Source organism: Ammodytes marinus (assembly GCF_949987685.1).
Source record: "Ammodytes marinus genome assembly, chromosome: 8".
NCBI classification, from domain to species: Eukaryota; Metazoa; Chordata; class Actinopteri; order Uranoscopiformes; family Ammodytidae; genus Ammodytes; species Ammodytes marinus.
In genome coordinates, this window is record NC_137212.1 from 25,194,576 (window position 1) to 25,214,574 (window position 19,999).

Here is a 19,999-nt window from a genome sequence, read left to right on the forward strand (position 1 = left end):
CAAACACAGGGCTTATTCTCCAGCCTTGGTTATCGCCACAGATGTGTATCACACCTGCAAAAGATGCAAACGGAGCAAAGACGGACACGTGACAGGAAGCACAAGTACACAAATCCTCTTTGTTGAAGTTCACTCTCCTGTAAGTGTATTTAACACACAGGAAAACACACGTGGTAATGTAAGCACTCTGCTGTGGGTTTATTTCATTCAAGCTTCAACAGTTACGTTGTGCATGCGTTGTTCACTTCTCTGGTCACAAAACAAACACATCAGGAGAGCTGCCCTATTATACACACAACCAGTAGTACGTATGTTTGGAGTGATGCTCTGGCACAAGCACCGCAGCAGCTTTCAGTGTCCTGCTCATTCATTCCCCCCTCAGAGGGAGCAGGGTGAGTTTGACGGACTATGCTCCAGCCCTGAAGACAGATAACTGGTCACACGTCACACATGCTCACGCAACATTGACAGATTGAGACTAGGAGGAATCACCACTCCACTTACATGTACAAAAGACTTAGACCACAAAGAGACCCCACCCTCAGAACGGCCGACGATTCAAGCATCATTGAAACACTAACCAAACGGAAAGTCTTCAGCATTTATTCTCTCACACACACACACACACACACACACAAAAACACACACACACACACGAGGACATATGGTTAATGTGGCAAATGCATGCTTGGTTGGGGCTAGGTTCACTGCATTATCTCGCCATTTGTCTCATGGTCTCTCATTATTTCCAGACTTCCATGACGGGAGTGTGTTGTGGAGAACGGGTGTTCAAAGGTTCCTCTAATGACTAACAGATTGCTCACATTTTTGTTTGTACATTGTTGAGCGTCTAAGTTTGTATTGCACAGCAGTAGCTATGATACCAAAGAAAAAGTCAAAACAAGAACAAACAGTACAGCAATAAAAACCCACAAACGTGTGTCCGCGTGCACAACGCTCTTAGATCACAGTGAGAGTTTTCTGCGCAAAACTCATGAGGGATTCCTGTGTGCTGTCATACTGCGGAGCCAGAGAAAGAGGAGAGGTAAATATTTAAGAAAAGACGGAGAAAAGTTACATTTCTCTTTATTTCTCGCTGATTCATGTGGTTGCTCCAGCTAAAAAGAACTTTGCGACAGTCCACGTCAGAGCAAAGAGAGTATGTCCAAAACGCACTCACCCTCACTCGACGAAACCAAGCAACATGAAAGCCCAGGGAAATGAATCACTGGCACACGCTTAAAGAATGGAACAAGCGGCCAATTGAAAGAATTACCAGAGAGCTTCAACACACAATAAAATGTGACTGAGGCACTGAAAAATCCATGAGATAATAATCCATGGAGATGATGACACCAGACACCTTAGATTGACCTCTTTGGCTCGTAAACAGCCCGTAAAGATAAGAAGCGGATAGCCAGAGACCCATTAAACATATGTGAGTGTGTGTGTCTGTTACCTAGGTATGGTATGCAGGACACCATGCTCTGGCTGCTTATGTAGTCTCTCAGACGTTTGTAGTTGTCTTCTTTGGACATTAAGTAGTCGAGCCGATCAAACTTCGCCTTGTCGTTCCGACTCAGTAACTGGAAGGTAAAGAGGGAGAGAGAGAGAGAAAGGACATACAATGATTTAATTTAGGTCGCCTTCATTCTGCTGCACTTAATAAAATGATAAAAATATGAAATGCACACACACACACACACACACACAGGCTTTAATAACAGCAGCAGCAAAAAGACAGAAAAAATAAACATAGCCGGATCAGACTGACTGTGTTCAATGCAAGTACGCCTTAGGAAGCGCTCACATTGGCCCAGTTGATCCTTGCCATGCTTAAGCACGATTGTCCCCCCCCCCTCACTCTTACCCCGCTGGCCAGGCCTGGCCTGCACTCAAACTGTTCTAAAGATACAAGCCTAGACATGATTGCTGTTGCTTATATGTCATCACGTCAGTAAACGACACACATTGGTTGACGTTGTCATGCTTTGAAAATGCGCGGGTTTGGGTTCAAGTGTGTTTAATCACATTGTTTTGGAATATTTTCATCTGGCCAAATTTGAGGCAAACATTCCACCTCCGCATCAGACGAACAACCCCTTGGCAGCAATTATTTAAAACATCCGGTGAGTCAAACTAACTAGCCTTAAGCCCTCAAAAGTGCTTGGACATGGTACGAATTCCTAGTTTGAGTGAGCACTAAATAAATAAAATAAATAATGTTGTTGTCAGTCCTTTAACCATCCATTATTCTGTATGTGTTAACCATTTGGAAAATAAGTCAACACCTGGTAAAATTCAGCTAGTAATGCCGTTTTGTTGTCCTAATAAAAGTGTTATTCTCTAGCTGTGGCTTGTCTTAATGAATGGCCACCGCAAAACTCACTCGGAACAGAGCCAGAGCATCTTTCCATGAAGAGACAGACTGTTTGCATGCGACAGTGTCTGGAGAGCTACGGATCTGAGGGTACTAATAATACCTGTAGAGTGTGTGTGTGAGTGTGTGTGTGTGTGTGTGAGTGTGAGTGTGTGTCTGACTGACTAAAAGACTCTCCTGTGGTTTTGTGGTCCCGGGTATTAGAAATTTCCACCATTACATCAGAGCATCATCATGTCATTATGTAAGCTCTACATCTTCAGTGAGAAAACTGAAACAGATTGGTTCTCCCCCACACACAAAATGGATGCAGATGCTTAATTTCCTACATAAAAAATAAATAAAATGGTTTACAATTGAACATTGTGTTCAAAATGTCCCTAATATAAAATGTGTAAAATTCGGCGTGGTATAGCACTAACATGAAAGTCTAGGAAACTGCTCTTCTCTGAAGGTTAAGGGTTTAATGGATGTTCTAAACAGTCCTGAACTCTGCCATCCATCTTGTCATGTCACTTGTGTGCTAGTTTTTATTAGCCTTTGTTTATGTGTCCAGCGTTCGGGTACAGATCTTGCTTGACATCCCGGTTTATTGACAGCACTCTGCGAATAAACCAGACTTGCCTTGAGAGTTAGGTAAATATACTCACCGCCCATGTTTTAGTAAGCCTGAAGATGGGAGCACTTTGTAGCGCTGACACCACAGCCATGACCGCGTGGAGGTTGTTCATGTCACACAGTTTCTAAAGAGGGTTTAGAGTACATAGAGCATACATTAATTTGAGTTTTTCCAATGCAAACATTCACAGGGATTAGAACAACAATGTCTTGTTGTGCATTGGGGGGGGGGGGGGGTGCGTACCTTGGCAGTGCGTATGTACAGACTCAGCACCTCTGCCCTGATCTTCAACGTCTGTGCATGGAGGATCTCTCGCACCACCCAGAAACTTGTCTAGAAAACAAACACAAGAGCAGAGATTAAGGCAACAGGCAACGCTTGACCTCACCAAACACAGACCCAGTTAAAAACATTATCTCTCACAGTTTACTTATTTTTTTTTCAAAACAGGGGGAAGATTTCAGGTATTTACTAGGACGGACAAGGAGTTCTGCCTTGTTAAATCTCCAGGCTTTGAGTCCAGTGCCAAGGCCTGCAGACAGCCATGACCACAGCAGTACAAAGCAGAGCATGGGGCAGACTGCAAACGGAAGCGCAGCATTAGAGTCCATTAAAAATTAGCTCTTGTGTAACAAGTTGGAATCAGTGGGATTTTCCTCCGAAGCGCTTGTTTTTCCTCAACAGGGCGCACCGCAACGTGCGCGCTTAGAGCATTTGGCCAGACCGAGAGAAGGATGTCGGAAATCTGTCTCTTTAGGGGGAATGCTTTTAAAGCCAACGTTCTGATTACACGTGCAAACACAGCTGAGTCAGTGAATCAATCAGTGCTTAAGCTCTGGGGAGAAAGAGAGGGAATGGAAAGAAGCAAAAAGGACGAGTGAGTGCGGGTGGAGACGAGTTTTTTGAAGTTAGCTTCAACGCCACGGAGCTGTGAAGGGCTTTCAAAGACCACATCTGTCTGCGGCATTGTGTTCTGATAAGACAGTCCCAGGAACAATGAATGACCACGTCTGTGTTCTCTTCTTACGCACTTCAACTACTCTTATAGTTCCCAAGTTGTTTTGCTCCATCCCTATAACCTGAATAATGAATTGACTTCACCTACAGGGTCAACATTCCTCCATTCCAGCCCTGGACCAATAGGTGTGCTTCTTGTGCGTCTATAAATGACGTGTACAGTGGAGGAAATAAGTATTTGATCCGTCACTGATTTTGTAAGTTTGACCACTTACAATTAAATGAAGGGTCTATCATTTCAGTGAAATAAGTATTTTATCCCCTATCAAAACATTGCTTAGTACTTGGTGGAGAAACCCTTGTTGGCAAGTACAGATGTCAGACATGTCCTGTAGTTGATGACCAGGTTTGCACACATCTCTATTTGGACCACTCCTCTTTGCAGATCCTCTCCTAATCTTTAAGGTTTCGAGGCTGTCGCTTGAGCTTCAGTTCCCTCCACAGATCTATTGGACCACACTACATGACCTTAATGTGCTTCTTCTTGAGCCACTCCTTTGTTGCCTTTGCTGTATTTTTAGGGTCATTGGCGTGCTGGAAGACCCATCATCGACCCATTTTTGTGGGACATGGCCCCATCCATAGTTCCCTTGATGCAGTGAAGTCCACCTGTCCCCTTTGAAGAGAAACACCCCCAAAGCATAATGCTTCAACCTCCATGCTTGACTGTGGGGATGGTGTTCTTGTGGTCATAGTCAGAATTCCTCTTCCTCCAAGCATGGCGAGTCACTATGATACCAAAGAACTTGATTTTGTTCTAATCTGACCACATCACCTTCTCCCAATCATTCTTTGAGTCGTTCAGGTGTTCATTGGCAAACTTCAGACGGTTCTGTACATGTCCCTTCTTGAGCAGGGGGACCTTACGGGCACTACAGGATTTCAATCCATTACGGCATAGTGTGTTACCAATGGTTTTCTTGGTGACTGTGGTCCCAGCTGCCTTGGGATCATAAACAAGCTCCTCCTGTGTTGATCTGGGCTGATCCCTCACCTTTCTCATGATCATTGATACCCCACGAGGTGAGATCTTGCATGGAGCCCCAGACCGAGGGAGATTGATGGTCATTTTGTGTTTCTTTCATTTTCGAATAATCGCACCAACAGCTGTCTCCTTCTAGGACTAATCTGTGGGAGCCAGACTTCTTTATGGTTGGTAGGGGATCAAATACTTATTTCACTCAATGAAATGCAAAATAATTTATATATTTTTTTAATGTGATTTTCTGGATTTTCTTTTTGATATTCTGTCTATCACTATTAAAATGAACCTAGCTTTAAAATTATAGACCGCCCACTTCTTTGTAAGTGGGCAAACTTCACAAAATCGGTGAGGGATCAAATACTTACTGTATTTCCTCCACTGTATGTGTGTCTGCCTCTCTGTGCTCGCTGCACTCGTGACTTGCACAAATTGTAACTTTTCCTGGAAAGAGCCACAAGACTTGTTAATGTTTCAGCAAAGAGGTAAGGAGCTGAGGAGTGGAGATAAATACAGCTACTCATTCCTCCTTTAAAACATGTGATTTGCATATCAAACCAAAGTCCAATCTATGCAGGAACTGTACCTCCAGGGCCCAGTTTTTCCAAAAGATCCTGATAAATAATTTCTTTGCTAGGTGGGGTTTTGTCCTGGTTTTTCAAAGTATTTTAAGATACATCAACCTTGAATCCATGCTGAAACCCACCCTTGGGACCAGGATAATTCAGATAATGTTTTTGTTATCAAAGCTAACCTAATCTCCACTTTAAGAGCTTTGAAATACCCAAAATCAACATTTGATCTGGATTCTGGGCAGGATTGGAGTACCAAATCCATATCCCATCTTTTTAAGGATCAGGATCACATATCTGCTCTTGAAATATCAAATGTGGAGATTCAATTCTATCTGGATCATTCTGATCCAAGTGTGAAATGGACCAAAGGTACATACATTACTTCTATTTCCCTGCACTTTAATCTTCTTGCCTTGGGTCATTGGCCTTTTGTAGAAAAGCAACTCCCCCACTGAAGGTAAAAAAAAGATATCTACAGTTTACAGTAGAAAGGACTTTCCATTGACTGTAACATGTGATTCCAATCTGGGAGCAAAACATGCTGCAGTTTCATTTTAGCTTCCTCAGTGGTCTCACTTCGTATCTGAGGTCGATTTGGACAAAGCATGTCTTTGTAAATTCGCTGTACCCTGGGGTTCATTAAAGAGCATGTGTGCTGCATAGCGATGAGATCACTCAGACTGGCAGCACTCTACATGTGCTTTCCCAAAGTGAGTATGCGTGACTTAGCGATGGTTCGGGGACACGGTGGTTGTGCAGACAGCATCCCATCTTTAAAGATCTCATATCACGTCCTGAAGCAAAGATTGTGTCAGTGGGGCTGAGTTTATGAGCGTATCAAGGCGACCAGATGGAGCCGAGCTGCCCCAGCGCTTCAATAATAATAAATAAACGGAAGCAGACTGATCCAGCCACAAGTCGATAACTATATGGCTCAACCATTTAATGGCCCAAGGGGAGGAATGGATGGGATGGAGATGAAGATCTCACCGAATCTGGACTACAGCTGTATGACATGTTTGAGGTGCAACCTGATCCCGGATGTGCCAGTGCCTGTGGTAGGAGATGCATTCACAGACCTAACTCAACCCAAGTTGTGTTGTATACAGTTAGATCATTCATTTGATGTCGCAAGTGAGTTTCTCCTTGTCACACGTGACTCCACATTTAGGGGGGTGAGGTGGACCATGAGGGCTTGGATTCTAGATGAGCATGCATGACATTTAGTAGTTGTAAGGTTCTGATGCCTGGGCCTCGAGCTGTCCCAAAAAGACACCGTTCAAAACGCAATAATTGTGGCAAAGTTAGATCTTCACAATTGAAAAAAGTTTGGTGCCAGTTGCTTTTTCCATTGCATTTACACCAAGAGTTTGTCTTCTGACCCTCTTTCCCTCTGTTAAGAATACAGTCTATTCCAATCTGATACATTCTTTATTACAGCTCTTATGACTTCTGAATAACAACATTTACTTTTTGACTACTGTGTGCAAGTCGTTAATTTGACTCTGCACAAAACCCAAGACAGATCAGCGTGCCTTTATCGTAATGGGTTTTGAATTACTCTCTCTCTCCGTGCCGTCTGCTAAAGAGACTGGCCATTTCTCTCCTACTTCACTGGCTCCAAGAGCGTAGGGCCAGAAAAACAAAGGCTGAGGGAAGAGGAATATGGCTTGGGCCTCATGCTAAAGGAGCTTTCTGGGACGCTGTGGCCTCGCAATCCAAGTCCCATTATCCAAAAAAGCTAATTTTCCTTTGGCTCCTGGCAGCTGAAATGTGTGCAGCTACCATCTTGAATCGCCGTTTGGGAACTGCTATACATGGAGAACTTTCCACAGTAACACATTCCTGGTAGATCATCTCATATTTTTACTGGAGGGCAATAACTGGGTCTTAAAAGGAGCCAGGCAAAAGCACTGGAAGGGGGTTATAGGGCATGGTTGACCCTTACGTTGTTACTCACAACATCCTTTGTTGATGATTTCAAAAAGGGCACCATACACACTCCTGCATTCATAAGGAAATGTTCCCACACATTCTGCACCGACAGAAGCAAGGTCCAACCAAGGACACATTTCACTGCCTTCCTTCAGAGCTATTTAATCTGGGGACTCGTGATATAGTTAGGTGACAGGAAGGAGAAATAGAGATTACTAGCAGCGGCTATGACAAGCCTGGCTTCAAAATAAACCACCCCTTTGAGAGCCTGGGTGATGATTTAAACACTTGGGAGGACACGAGGGGAAAGAGCTGGACCCTCTCCATTCCTAGAAGACAGAGGCTCATAAATCTGCAACAGTTTCCGCTCTCCTTTTGATGAGAGACCTGAGGACGTAAGTGCAAACGGTGTGTGTGTCTCACATGATTGAACCTGCGCGTGAAGGCCACAACATTGGGAGCAGAGATGTGCTTTTCCTTCTTGTTCCAGCCACAGCTCGACAGCTCCTAAAAAAAAAAACACAAAAAAAAAACAATTCAACATTCAAACAAACAATCAGGGAAATTGGCATTATGCACCAAGCCGCAGCATTTTTTATGTCTACGGCAGCATTTCACTGATTGCACTAAACAGTCAGAGGTCATTTGTTGGGGCGTGGAAAGCAGATGGAGGAAGAAGGAGACGAGACCCAGTCGAAAGGCCCAGACAGAATAATGGATGACAAGCAAACAGCTAAAGCTATGCAGCCAGCAACACACTCAGTGATTAAAGCTATTCCAATATAGAATAGACAACAAACTGGAACAAGAATTTAACCTTAAAGGCTGGAAAATTGCAATCATGACAAAATAATTTAAACTTAGATTCTGTCTTTTCCCCCATACATTTATTTATTATAAACGGTACCTTTTGCAGTTGTTTACTAGTTGTGGCGCTGCAGAGCACTGTTTTGAGGATTTAGTCTGCCTATAGTTTTTATGCAAACCCATAGACCTAACAATGGACACTTGAGCTGCTTTAGAAAACCCCAGAAGCAACTAATGGCATTAATGGTAATTCAGTCACTATTAGTTCAGCCCTGGAACACCAATATATACATGTAATACAGAAAAGTCAAAATGTTCGCAATGACTGAGGGTATGCTGTGCAGAAGGGGGCAAATGCATGTGTCCCTTCATGATAGTGGGGTGTTGACATAACAGACAGCTGGAGAGGGAAGAAATGCACAAAAGAAGAACCAAACTGCAAGATAACAGCACAGATCTATAACATGAAAGCAAATATACTGCCCAAATAATTATTGTCTCATAATCAATATGGTACTACTGCTTACTTTCTGTACTTGACTAATGACTTGAACTATTTGAATTATTGAAATGCTCATGTATTTATTTTCAGTTGATTATCTAAATCGATACATAATTATTTCCGCGCTTCTACGATTACAGTCTTGAACAAGTAGCAGCAGCTGTGGGAGCTGCAGTGCTGATGGTGGCCATTTATTTCCCTTCACTGTTTAAAAAAAAAGATGATTTTGGAGCTTGAACACAGAAAACTCTTTGCCAGGCTGGACTCGGCTTCTGCCCTCAGTGATGATGTAAAGCAAAAAGACCACACAGACAGTGCGAGGGGATCCCAGAGCCTCCTTTTGGCCCCGGCAGGCAGTCCGGGGGCCGGGGACACTGACGTAACAGTAGGAAAAATGTTGTGCAAGCTTCTCTCCTCCTAATCCTTGCCAGCCCGACAGGCTACGGCATGAATAGCTGAATCAGGCAGCGAGCGGCTCTCTCTCTCTCACACAATACACCCCCTGTGAGACCAACTGTCTGGACCCACCACCGTTCACTAGTCCCTGACCTGGGCCACATCAGGACGGCTCCTTAGCACAGAGAAACGTGAGTCCCTGGGTCGTTAGAGGAAGCAGCGTATCATATACAGATGTTTAAAGCAGACGTTGATGAAGCGTGGGCGTGATGATGCCTCGGGGCCTATGTTGCCTTAGTCTGGATGAGGATACCCGCAGAGGAAAGAGGAGGACGTGGGGAGAAGATGAATGAAAGTGTTATAGGTCACCTATTATGCAAAATGCACTTTTCCATGTTTTTTTAATAATACTATGGGTCCCCGGTGTGTCTACGTAGAGACTCCCAAAGTATGAGGAAAAATAAACCCCCCCATCTTTTTCTCCACTTTCCTGAAAATCTGTGTTCAAAAACCCCAGTCAGATTTCTCTCCCCTTATGATGTCATAAGGCCCCCTCATTACCAACCTAACTTAACTCTCTGAATCTAACCAGCCGTTAGAGGGCCAATCAGAGCAGACTAGGCTTTGGAAGGCGGGGCTTAAAGAGACGGGCTGTAAAACGGAGTGTTTCAGACAGAGGCTGAAAAGAGAAGATTTAGCAATGGCACTGTGATAAATAACAATTTGTTTCTGACACTACACCATGAAAACCCAAATTACAATTTTGAACCTGAAAATTATCCAATTACAGCATGTGACCTTTAAGGTTATATAAGACAACGCTGTGGACTTAACAGCATGTTGTCCCTGTGGCAGGATGGAGCTGAATGAGAGGACAGGAGACACTAGCCCGTTTCACCAAGGAGAGAGAGAGTCATCGTTTATTTAACATCTGGCCTTTTTAAATAAGCGCTACTCTTCTTCCTGCCATCGTGTCAATCATTCTCCTCGCCAACTTCCACACAGCTATGGTTGATGGTTATTAAACAGAGATGTTACATACGTAGTTAGCGGGTGAGTTTGTGTGTCTCTGCCCACCATCTGACCACCCAGGTAGGCGCTCGACAGGCACACAGACGGTCTGACGTCTCGCTCAACAAGACCGCAATATTGGAACAAGCTACACTGAGCCTTCACCAACGGACCACCTGGGCTCCGTATTCTAATGTAAGCGTCCACCCGTGCATTCCAGTCAGACTTTAAGTCATTTGACCTCCATTGTTCTTTAGCAGTTGTGTAAGAACCAATGCCACATGTGTATTTAAGCAGGGGACTGCTCCAGACAACTCCGGATTTCAATTTTCTTCTGCTTTTATAGACTCTTTTCACACTCAGCAGTACAAACTGCAGGCGGCATTTAAAACATCTGAAAAGAGTTGAGTCTTTGGAGAGAGGAGATGATGGTATTAAACGCTGCAGTAAAAAAAGGGCTGCTCCGCCGAAGCACGGGCCGCCTGTCATGTACACGTGCTGGTCTGGCTGATCAGCGTTTTCATTAGAGAACAGTCCTTTGAAGCTGCTGGGAGCTGGCCGTGTCGACTCAGTTGGGTCCATGTATAGGGAACTACAAGTTGCAATCGTCAGCAGTAGACAACTGATGGGGTTTTATGGATCAACGATACGATGTTACTCGAGTTCAGAATTCTTCCCATGACGTCATTCATCGTAACACTGAAATGATCTCACTCTTCATTTACTCTGGTAAAACACCAGGTGTAGATTTTAGCATCTCTGCTCAACAAGAACATGCTGAACCGTGCTTAGTAACAGTGGAACGGGCTGAAGGAGATAACCATAACCTCATGTGAGATACTGCAGCAGTTCCTTTTGGGTTTTTTTCTAGAGATTGTAAATGGAAAAACTGTTGGGAACCGCGGGAATATTGGGGAGGGGGCCTCAGTTCAAGAGAGGGGAAACTGGAAAAGATGAGGGACAGGGTGGGGAGACAAGCTAGATGAGGAAGGGAGGAAGCAAGAGTGAGAAAGAAAGTTTGCCACAAGAATAGATATCATGGAGATGGATTTACTGAAGATGACAGGATGGAGTCCCAGGGAAAACCCACACAGTCGTGTCTGTTACTGATCTGTACTTGAGTTTGTAGGAAGACAGAGGCACACTAAGCAGGCTGATTGGCAGGTTATGATAAATGTATGTGCCTGCTGGTTCACACATTTACCAGTTCTATTGTGTTCAGAGCGGAGGAGCAGAACACAAAAGAACAGAAAAGGAAAACAGAAGGCCGTAAAATGCATTTATAAACTACAGACCCTGGCGCCCTCTGCTACCACCAGGGAAACAATGACTTTTCCAGGACTACTTTTAGTACATGTACTCTGCATGATTGTTACGACAGTAAAAACCAGACATGTTCCCATATGAAGACATTATATTGCTTAAGATGATATTACTGCAATAAATGCTGTTATATTATCAAAAAAGAGTACCGGTAAACCTAATCAAAATCACACTCTAATGGTGGTAACAGATGCGTATTTGACGCAGTTTCTGCTTTTTTGGAAGATTCTTAGAGAATTCCATTGGCAGCTTTCTAGAAACTGAAACTCAAACGTTGGACCAAATCCCTTCCGACAAGGGAAAACTTGTCATTGTGGGTTCTGTACTTAATGCCAAACCATTATTTACTCCGCCTTTCAGAGTGATATATGTGCACTGACCATCGTACCGACAGGCTGGAGTGTGGGTGGAATTCCCTCCTGTGTATTGTCCAAACCTTACCCTACACCAGAAAACAACATGTGTGGAACACAGGGTCCTACAAAGTGCTCCATCAGCATTTGTCACGTCTCACTTAAACAGTTTTAACTGTTGGAACACAATACTTGAGTAAATGTGTTTTTTATCTCACAGGCAACGCTGGAAATCAAACGGGGCCCGAGTGTGTGAAACTCCATCAAAGTCCTCGACATCTCACAGGAGACTTTCCGTCTCAGGATTTCTGTGCAGGGTGCTCAGACGTGAGGAACTGGCATACTTCTCAGCGGTACGTAACGTGCAATCTGATAGCTATTCCCTGAGAGCTGAAGCAAGGCTCGCCAACCAAAGTCAGTAAATTACCGACTTGGCTGTTGTCATGACTGTGATAAAAACAAAAGGCGAAACCTCTCTCTCTCCCTCTCAAGCTGCCCTACATCACTCAGTCTCGATTTCATAAACATCCAGCTGCATGTCTGATTAGGAAATTAGAAATGGCCCCCTGGGACACAAATTAAAAAAATATCCTCCTACTCACTTTAATTTCTCCAGAATTCTCCTCACCTGCCCTTGGTTCCTCCCTCTTACACATCATTGTACTCTCTACTTTGCACTGGTCAGATGATCTATCCAGGCCATAGAGCCCTGTCCAATCCAGAAAAAGAACCAGCCAATGATACAAGCCATTAGAAGTCACCGGGCTCATAAATTTAGATGAGAAGGAGAGTCGCTCGCATCCTCTTTTTGACGGCATTTCATTTTGCAAACCAACATCCAAAGAATATATCAATAACTCACCTGAGGGCTGTACATTACACAACAGTCTGCTCCTCTGCACTATAAATTATGTTAACATTAGAAAATAGCTTCTGCAATTCTCATCAATGACACCTGCACACAGGAAACCGCTGGGCTCAACTGCAGCTCTTTGTCGGTCGACTCAGTTCACAGGTAAATTACAGCGGCGTCTTCTGAACCGTCACTTCCACGTCATCCGAAGCAGATGTGCATCGATACTGTTGGTCTGCTGTGTCAGCTCTGAGCTTATTAACCTGGCTCTTGAGACCTCTCTAGTGAGTTGGCGTTTGGAAGAGAAGAGGAGAGTGAACAATGCTTCCTGCCCAGACTTGACTCATCTCCTCACACCGTCTCAATTTATATCAACCTCTCATTGCTATTGTGACAAACGCTAATATTTTCTTCATCAGTTGCAACACTGGAATTAATGCACAAGTTGTTAAAAGTGCAACAAAAAAAAGGGGGGGATAGCGAAAACGACATTTCGATTACCGTGTGTGACTTACCTTGCATGTGTGTTAATTGACAAATAAAGACTTAACTTAATTTAACTTTAACAAGGGCGCTCCGGTGGCTCAATGGGTAGAGTGCATACCATTTAAACTCAGTCTTTTTCGCCATTTCAACTCTGTAACTCCTTACCTATCAACTACTAAAAATAATCTTGAAAAAATAAATAAGTGCAGTAAATAAGAGTGTGCATTACACCAGTTGCACATATTGTATAAAAACAGTTATGATGTGTTAATAGAGAGAGGAAAAACGAAAGTCTTAAATGGAGACACCAACAGGCCAAGTCACAGCTGGTGTACGGTCCATTTCAACTCTTTCAAGTAGTCCCTACAGTTATTATGGAAATTGCTGCACCCTTGGAAACATGGAAAAAACTGTCATTTTAGAGCAGTTGGAACATGGCAGCCTGCTGATACAGGACATGTAATGCGCTGTGCTGCAATAAGACTGAATGGCCAGCTTTGTTCATCTACAGGAAATCGGTTGTAAAGGGCTTTAATTTTTCAATCAGTGCAACCACAGGCCACGAACACTTGGAACCAATCTGATGGAGATTCTGATTCATCTATGGAGTGGTTTTTAATGCAAGGAGTCAAAATATGACTCTCCTAAAAAAAAAAAAACCTGGAGCCCATCTGGACCAGTTCACAAATGGATCATGAAACTATGCTGAAGTTGTCATTTTCAATCAAAGGTTGACTCCCTCACAAGCGTTTTTTTTTTACAAAATGGGAATTTACAACCTGAAACATCCTGGTAACGTACACTCACTGTGATTTGGGCTACATAAATTAAAATGTCTTTCCGATGTCAGAAATGGAAATATTTGTTCAAAATTAATATGCCTATAAACCCCAATTGTGTTTTCCATTTATCAGTAAGCCCAGGTTTGGTTACCAGGAGTGTACACGTGTAGATACTGGTGACGTAACGCGGCATTTAAAGGGTGTGCGTCAAATGGCAAAAAAAAAAAAAAAAAAAGGGCTCTAGATCAGTAAAAACTTTCTTGCACAACTCAAAGATTTAACCAAGTTATTCAATACTTTCCTATTCAGGCAGTGAGCTGAGAGAAACAGCAGGCATACACCCACACACACACACACACACACACACACACACACACACACACACACACACACACACACACACACACACACACACACACACACACACACACACACACACACACACACACACACACACACACACACACACACACACACACACACACACACACACACACACACACACACACACACACACACACACACACACACACACACCTGCTTTCCCCATCATGTGTCTACGAGGAGACAAACAGCAGTGGAAACTCTAGGGTTTCTACGTCAGCCATACCCCCAACTCTGTCTTCACTCCCACTACAGGTCTCTCCAAAAACTCTCACCTTCCCCATCTGAAAACCACATTCCCATGCACCTGACCCTTTCAAATCTTTCAACCTGAGCCATTTTCCAAATCACTGCGCACGCCGAGACGTCTCCTTTGAACCAATTGTCAATATAAGACGATTATGGGATTTACGCTCTCGGTCGTTCAAAACAAGGTTGAGCACTGGAGCATGTTTGCATTCATAAAGCCTTCGGAGACTCGGCCCTGTGCAATCAAGACAATGGGGCTGGCGTCCAAACTCCTCTCCGTGTGAAGAGACGGTTATATTCCAAAGATGAGCCCTGATGAAAGCTCCTCAAGTCTTTTCCATTACTAAGACACAAGACAATATTTACAAAAAGGCCACACTACGCTATGACATTGCTCTGGAAAGTCTATCAAACTGTGGCTCTGGGGATGACATCGTGCCAGAGGAGGGGGGGGGGGTGTGTGCTGTCAGCTTAGACCGAGACAAGACAAGTGTTGCACATATGCAATCGCAGGAGTTGGACTGAAAGCTGCTTTTATCTGCCCACAGTGGCCAACCCTTAAACACAGGTTATACACGACTGCTGACAGTAAGGGCCCAATGCTCCAAAAGAGAAAAGGGTACGTGATTAAACCAGATCTTGCTGTGGTAATAGGCATTGTGTGGATGTGGAAGATTCCCCTTTTTCTGCATAACTGACATATGGCTCAGCGTGGGAGCTCTGATCTCAGCTGCTCATAGCACAGCTTGGTACAGGGATATCAACGGCATGGAGGACACTTTGTAAAGTGGAAGAGAAGGAGAAAGACAGCAGCAGATGGAGAGAGTGTATTCTTAAAACTGTGTATTTTGATTGATCAACAATTCCTCAACCTCAAATCAACAACATTGTGTTGATTGGTTTCACACACAACACATGTCAAATGACAACACTTCTCTTCTCTCTGCTGATTGGACAGCGGCTCACCTCTGGCTGGATGGCTTTGAACACAGGATTGTCCATGAGCGTAATCTGGCCCTGGAGGAGACAAAACACAGCCATTGTTAGATTTTGCTAAATTGACAATGGAACAAACATTGTGTCACAATTTCCCCCCAAAAAAACATGCTGCCATATAAGAGCTGCATTGTTGTGTACTAAAAATATTCCTGAACCGTCATATCTAAATTCAATTAAATGATAGACCAACAATAAAAATACTGCTCTTTATAGAGTGGCTTTGTCCTCCCATGGGGATGTGACAGTGTTCCAGCGATAAGTACCTTGAGATACACTTAAGAAAACCTAAGGGAAAAAAGAGATAAACACTGCCCTCTGGTGGTGGAACGGGACATAGGGAGCAATGTAATATTACAGGGAAGGGACATGGTTTGATTTATTAGTTGACAATCCAAACCACATTATTGCCCACAACAAGGTTAGGCCAACTCAACAGCAATGTGACTTCTGCTTGATCATAGTTGCCATGGAAAGTTTGTGCAGAGGCAGCCCGGAGAAATCTATCAGTGCCCGCTTGGCACTGCCAAACCTCATCAATTATTACCGATCCCAGTCCTGACCCTATTTCCTCCACTCTAAAGCCAGTACATCACATTTGTGCTTACTGAACATTTTGTTAAATTAAAAAAATAATAATAACAAATAATAATAAAAACTCAGACAAGGACAGACACATTCAAGGAGATACACTTCACTTACTGCATATTCTTCAGGGGTGACTTTCAGCACATCGAACACAACGGCATCGAAACTCTTCTTCAGGTCTGAAGAACCTTTATCACTGAGCGATTCCGAACTGCTGCTCCTCTACAAGACATAAACAATGATGGCTGCTTACCAAGTGGAGGAGGGAGGTGAGGCATGCGTGCAACGTTTGAAAGGGTAGGATAACAAACACTGTGTCACTGTGAGCCCTTCTAGAGAAATGAATGTGTGTGGTGTGGGAGGGATATGCTGAAAGATACATTGCAATAACCTTGTGTGAGTTTGCCTTGTGTGCAAAACTGCTTTGTGTAAATTGACAAATAAAGCAACTTTAACTTAAAATGAAAAACCTGTTGAATTTATATTTCAATAAGATAAAAAAAAAAAAGATTTAAATACAATACACTATACATTTCATGTTGGAAAGCACGTAGTCAAGAAGAGGATTTTCAAAGCCGAGCGTGGCCTTGGCCTCACCTCAGAGAGAGTTGCAGCAGTGGTGGTGATAGTAGATCGACCATTAGTGAGGTCCATCATTCCCACACCATCCAGCTCTAGAGCAAGAGAGCGCTCATCATCATCATCCTTCCTTCAGCTGCAGCAAAGCCCGCCCACCCGGCCCTCTGAAAACACACAGACAGGGTACACTGTGCATCAACATCTTGACCTATTCTCCTGTAGAAAAATCACAGAGGGGTCATGCAGCCTGTAGCACCACCTACTGGTTTAAATGACTTCATTGGTATGTTCTCAGGTTCCCCTCTTTATCAACATAGGCTGCTACGACTCAACTGTGTTTTTCTCTCCCATTAATGAAATGTAAAAAAAATTAGGGCTGTCAAGCGATTAAAAGATGTTTCTTCTTCTTCTTCTTTCTTTACTCTTTAATTCCGTGTGGGCCGTGTCCACAAGCAACAGGTGCAGCTGTGCTATCATAGCACCCCTTTTGACGCACTGGGTCAAAGGGCACCATAGAAGCGTGGTTAATCTGCGTACATTTTTTTTAAAGCATTATTTTTAAAGCATCATTTGGACAGCCCTAAAAGAAAATAAATCTTTTAATTAAATTATATGAAGCCGCAAATAGCAAAAGGATTTTTCTTGATTAATGACATCAATAATAAACTAACTTCTTAATATTTTCACTGTGAATCAAATAATCAATAATAATTCTATACGGAATGTCGCAAACGCTGCATTTTCATCTCAAATTGATATTCAACCACCTCTGATATTTCTTCCTCACATCTCACAGTCTCCAGGACCCTCTTAATGTCCCCACTCTGTGTCTGTCTGTCTGTCTGTCTGTCTGTCTGACCATTTTTGCAACTACAGCTGCGGGCACAACCCTTTATTACCTCCTGTGTATCCAACACAATACGACATGTACAGTCGTATAATGACATGTAATCAATTCCCACCCAAAGTTTACAACACAAAGACAGGGCCACACTTACCAGTTGTGTGTCAGATGCTCATAGTGTTGGACGGGGGGGGGGGGGGGGTTTAGCTTGTTGTTCTGTGTTCCTCTGAAGCTCCTGGCGTCTGTGTGATAGAGAAAGAAACAGAAAGAGAACATGAGAGACATTATAGACTCATGACTCATGAACACAGCCAAAGTCCAATAGCTGATGTGATTTGTCAAAGTGCTTTTAAACACTATATAGCCAGAGTCTGTGGACACTTTAATGCTGCATCTTTTCATGATCAGTCTAAGAAAATGTAAGCTCAGAGAAGAAAATGAATAGACCTTGACAAACAAACATTTCTTACCAGATATTAAAACTATTATATGATCAGATTACTTTTGCTCATCTGGCTTCAAAATACACTAAAACAATACATTGAATAAATCGCACAAAGGAAAAGCCATGAATTTAGGCAAATTATTATATGAACCTGCCAATAATTTTTCTTAACTACGCGCTTGAAAATAATGATCTTTCTCATATAGCTTGTTTGGTCCAACTGATGGTCTGAAACACAGAGATACAGTTTACTATAACATGAGACATCTTAAATTCATGAGAGGCTGACACCCGAGTTACACATTTAAAATCAATTGTCAAAGTAGCTGAAAATTACCATTTCGTTTATTAAACTACACTGGCACTGTCAACAGGACTGGTGCAAAATGTTGTTCTAACAATCATGTGAACCATGTTGATTTTTACTCTACATTTAACAACAATGAAAAAAACGTTAGAAAAAATATGTATTTTTAAGAATTCCTTTAAATACGAATCACTGGAGTTTTTCCAGTGTGTGTCCACTTCACCCTTTGTATACACTTAGTAAACCAAGCGTAAATCCCATTTAGCTCTCCCTCGCACTTGGTTCTAGACATGCCATGACCCTCAATAGCCAGCAGGTGTCTCACTACTATCAGATAAAAGCCAGTGTGCTGAGCTGCAGACCAATGCTGCATGGAGGCAGACAGACAGTAGCTGGCCTTCAGCCATCAGGTGCTGATGGGGCTAAGAGGCCGTTATCCTGCAATGCTAGGGGTACTAAACTCCAACGTACAACAAACAGTGGATTAAGATGTCCACTGAGCACAGTAAACATAAAGCTGTGTTGACGCAAGCCTATGGATTCTTCACCTATAGCTTGCACTCGCACATGGCATCGGTGACAGTCTGTGTCACTGTCACTAAAGAGACGCTCCGCCTTTTATCCTGAGCCGTGTAAACACTTGTCTGCTGTCAGTCAGTTTGAAGAACACAGCCTTCCCTTCTGAGTCACTGGTCCTCCATATCAATCAATCAAACACAATGAGGCTCCCTTTCCTGCTCTCACAACATCCAACATCCATCCAATGTGTTGTGTGCAGTGACACAACTCCACGTGGTTGAGTCCTCTTGCCGAGGGTCAGGTCAGGGGAATGTTGATATACACAGCTGAAGAAATATTAGGAGAGTAGTGATAAGGTGGGTGTTTGGGAACGCTGGGAATGTTTGGGCATCACAGGAAGGAACCTGCCTTAAGGAGGACATGACAGGATTACAGTGACAGAGAGTGGAGTGATTCATGTTGGAGCCTCTAGCAGAGGATGTGTGGTGGTGGCTGGGCTAAATGTGACTGACTGCACAGCAGGTGTTGTGGAATGGGCCGCCCACTCGGGCTCTTGCAGCTTTTTTTGACATTCATGCTCGAGTTCAAACGCAGTGGGCTGGCCACCACAGCAGGCCTAGTGACCCAAAGGCAAAATGTGTGCGCTGGTGTGTCGTCATGCACCTGCCAGCATATTTGTGCATGTGACACAATCCTGCATTGACCCCTTACATTCCTGTCTCCAGTCAGTGGCCCTGAAAACAGGTCTCCACCCGGCATGTCATCTGTAGGGTTAGGCAGTTCAAATTTTTGATCCCATTAAACCTTCCCCAGTACACTGTATTACGATGTAATACCTATTTCTACTTCAACTGTAGCCTATTTATTTTAGTTCCTTGCCTAATACTACATTTGACATGATTACATTGAACTTATCACAATGAAGTTTGCGTCGCCAAATACTCCTTTTTACTGAGCAGCGCTTGAAAACCTCACTCAATACAAGTTAACCTACTGTCCAAACAAAGGAAACAAACAAAATCACTGCATGTTGTCTTGTAAAGTATTTTTAAAGCTGCATTCATGTG

At 43.3% G+C, this 19,999-nt stretch overlaps 1 protein-coding gene across 2 annotated transcripts in view; it reads right to left on the reverse strand.

Moving 5' to 3' along the window:
• The window catches only part of ralgps2 (Ral GEF with PH domain and SH3 binding motif 2), a 64,807-nt gene that overhangs the window by 25,767 nt on the left and 19,041 nt on the right, over positions 1-19,999 (reverse strand). For both annotated transcript variants that reach the window (XM_080032394.1, XM_080032393.1), the window contains exons 2-9: positions 17,816-17,903; positions 16,836-16,981; positions 16,353-16,460; positions 15,621-15,671; positions 7,932-8,015; positions 3,243-3,332; positions 3,031-3,123; positions 1,460-1,586 (exon numbers count right to left, since the gene is read on the reverse strand). In XM_080032394.1, coding sequence (XP_079888520.1) covers positions 1,460-1,586; positions 3,031-3,123; positions 3,243-3,332; positions 7,932-8,015; positions 15,621-15,671; positions 16,353-16,460; positions 16,836-16,895 — 613 coding nt within the window. In that variant the 5' untranslated portion in view covers positions 16,896-16,981; positions 17,816-17,903. The remainder of the gene's footprint in view (positions 1-1,459; positions 1,587-3,030; positions 3,124-3,242; positions 3,333-7,931; positions 8,016-15,620; positions 15,672-16,352; positions 16,461-16,835; positions 16,982-17,815; positions 17,904-19,999) is intronic.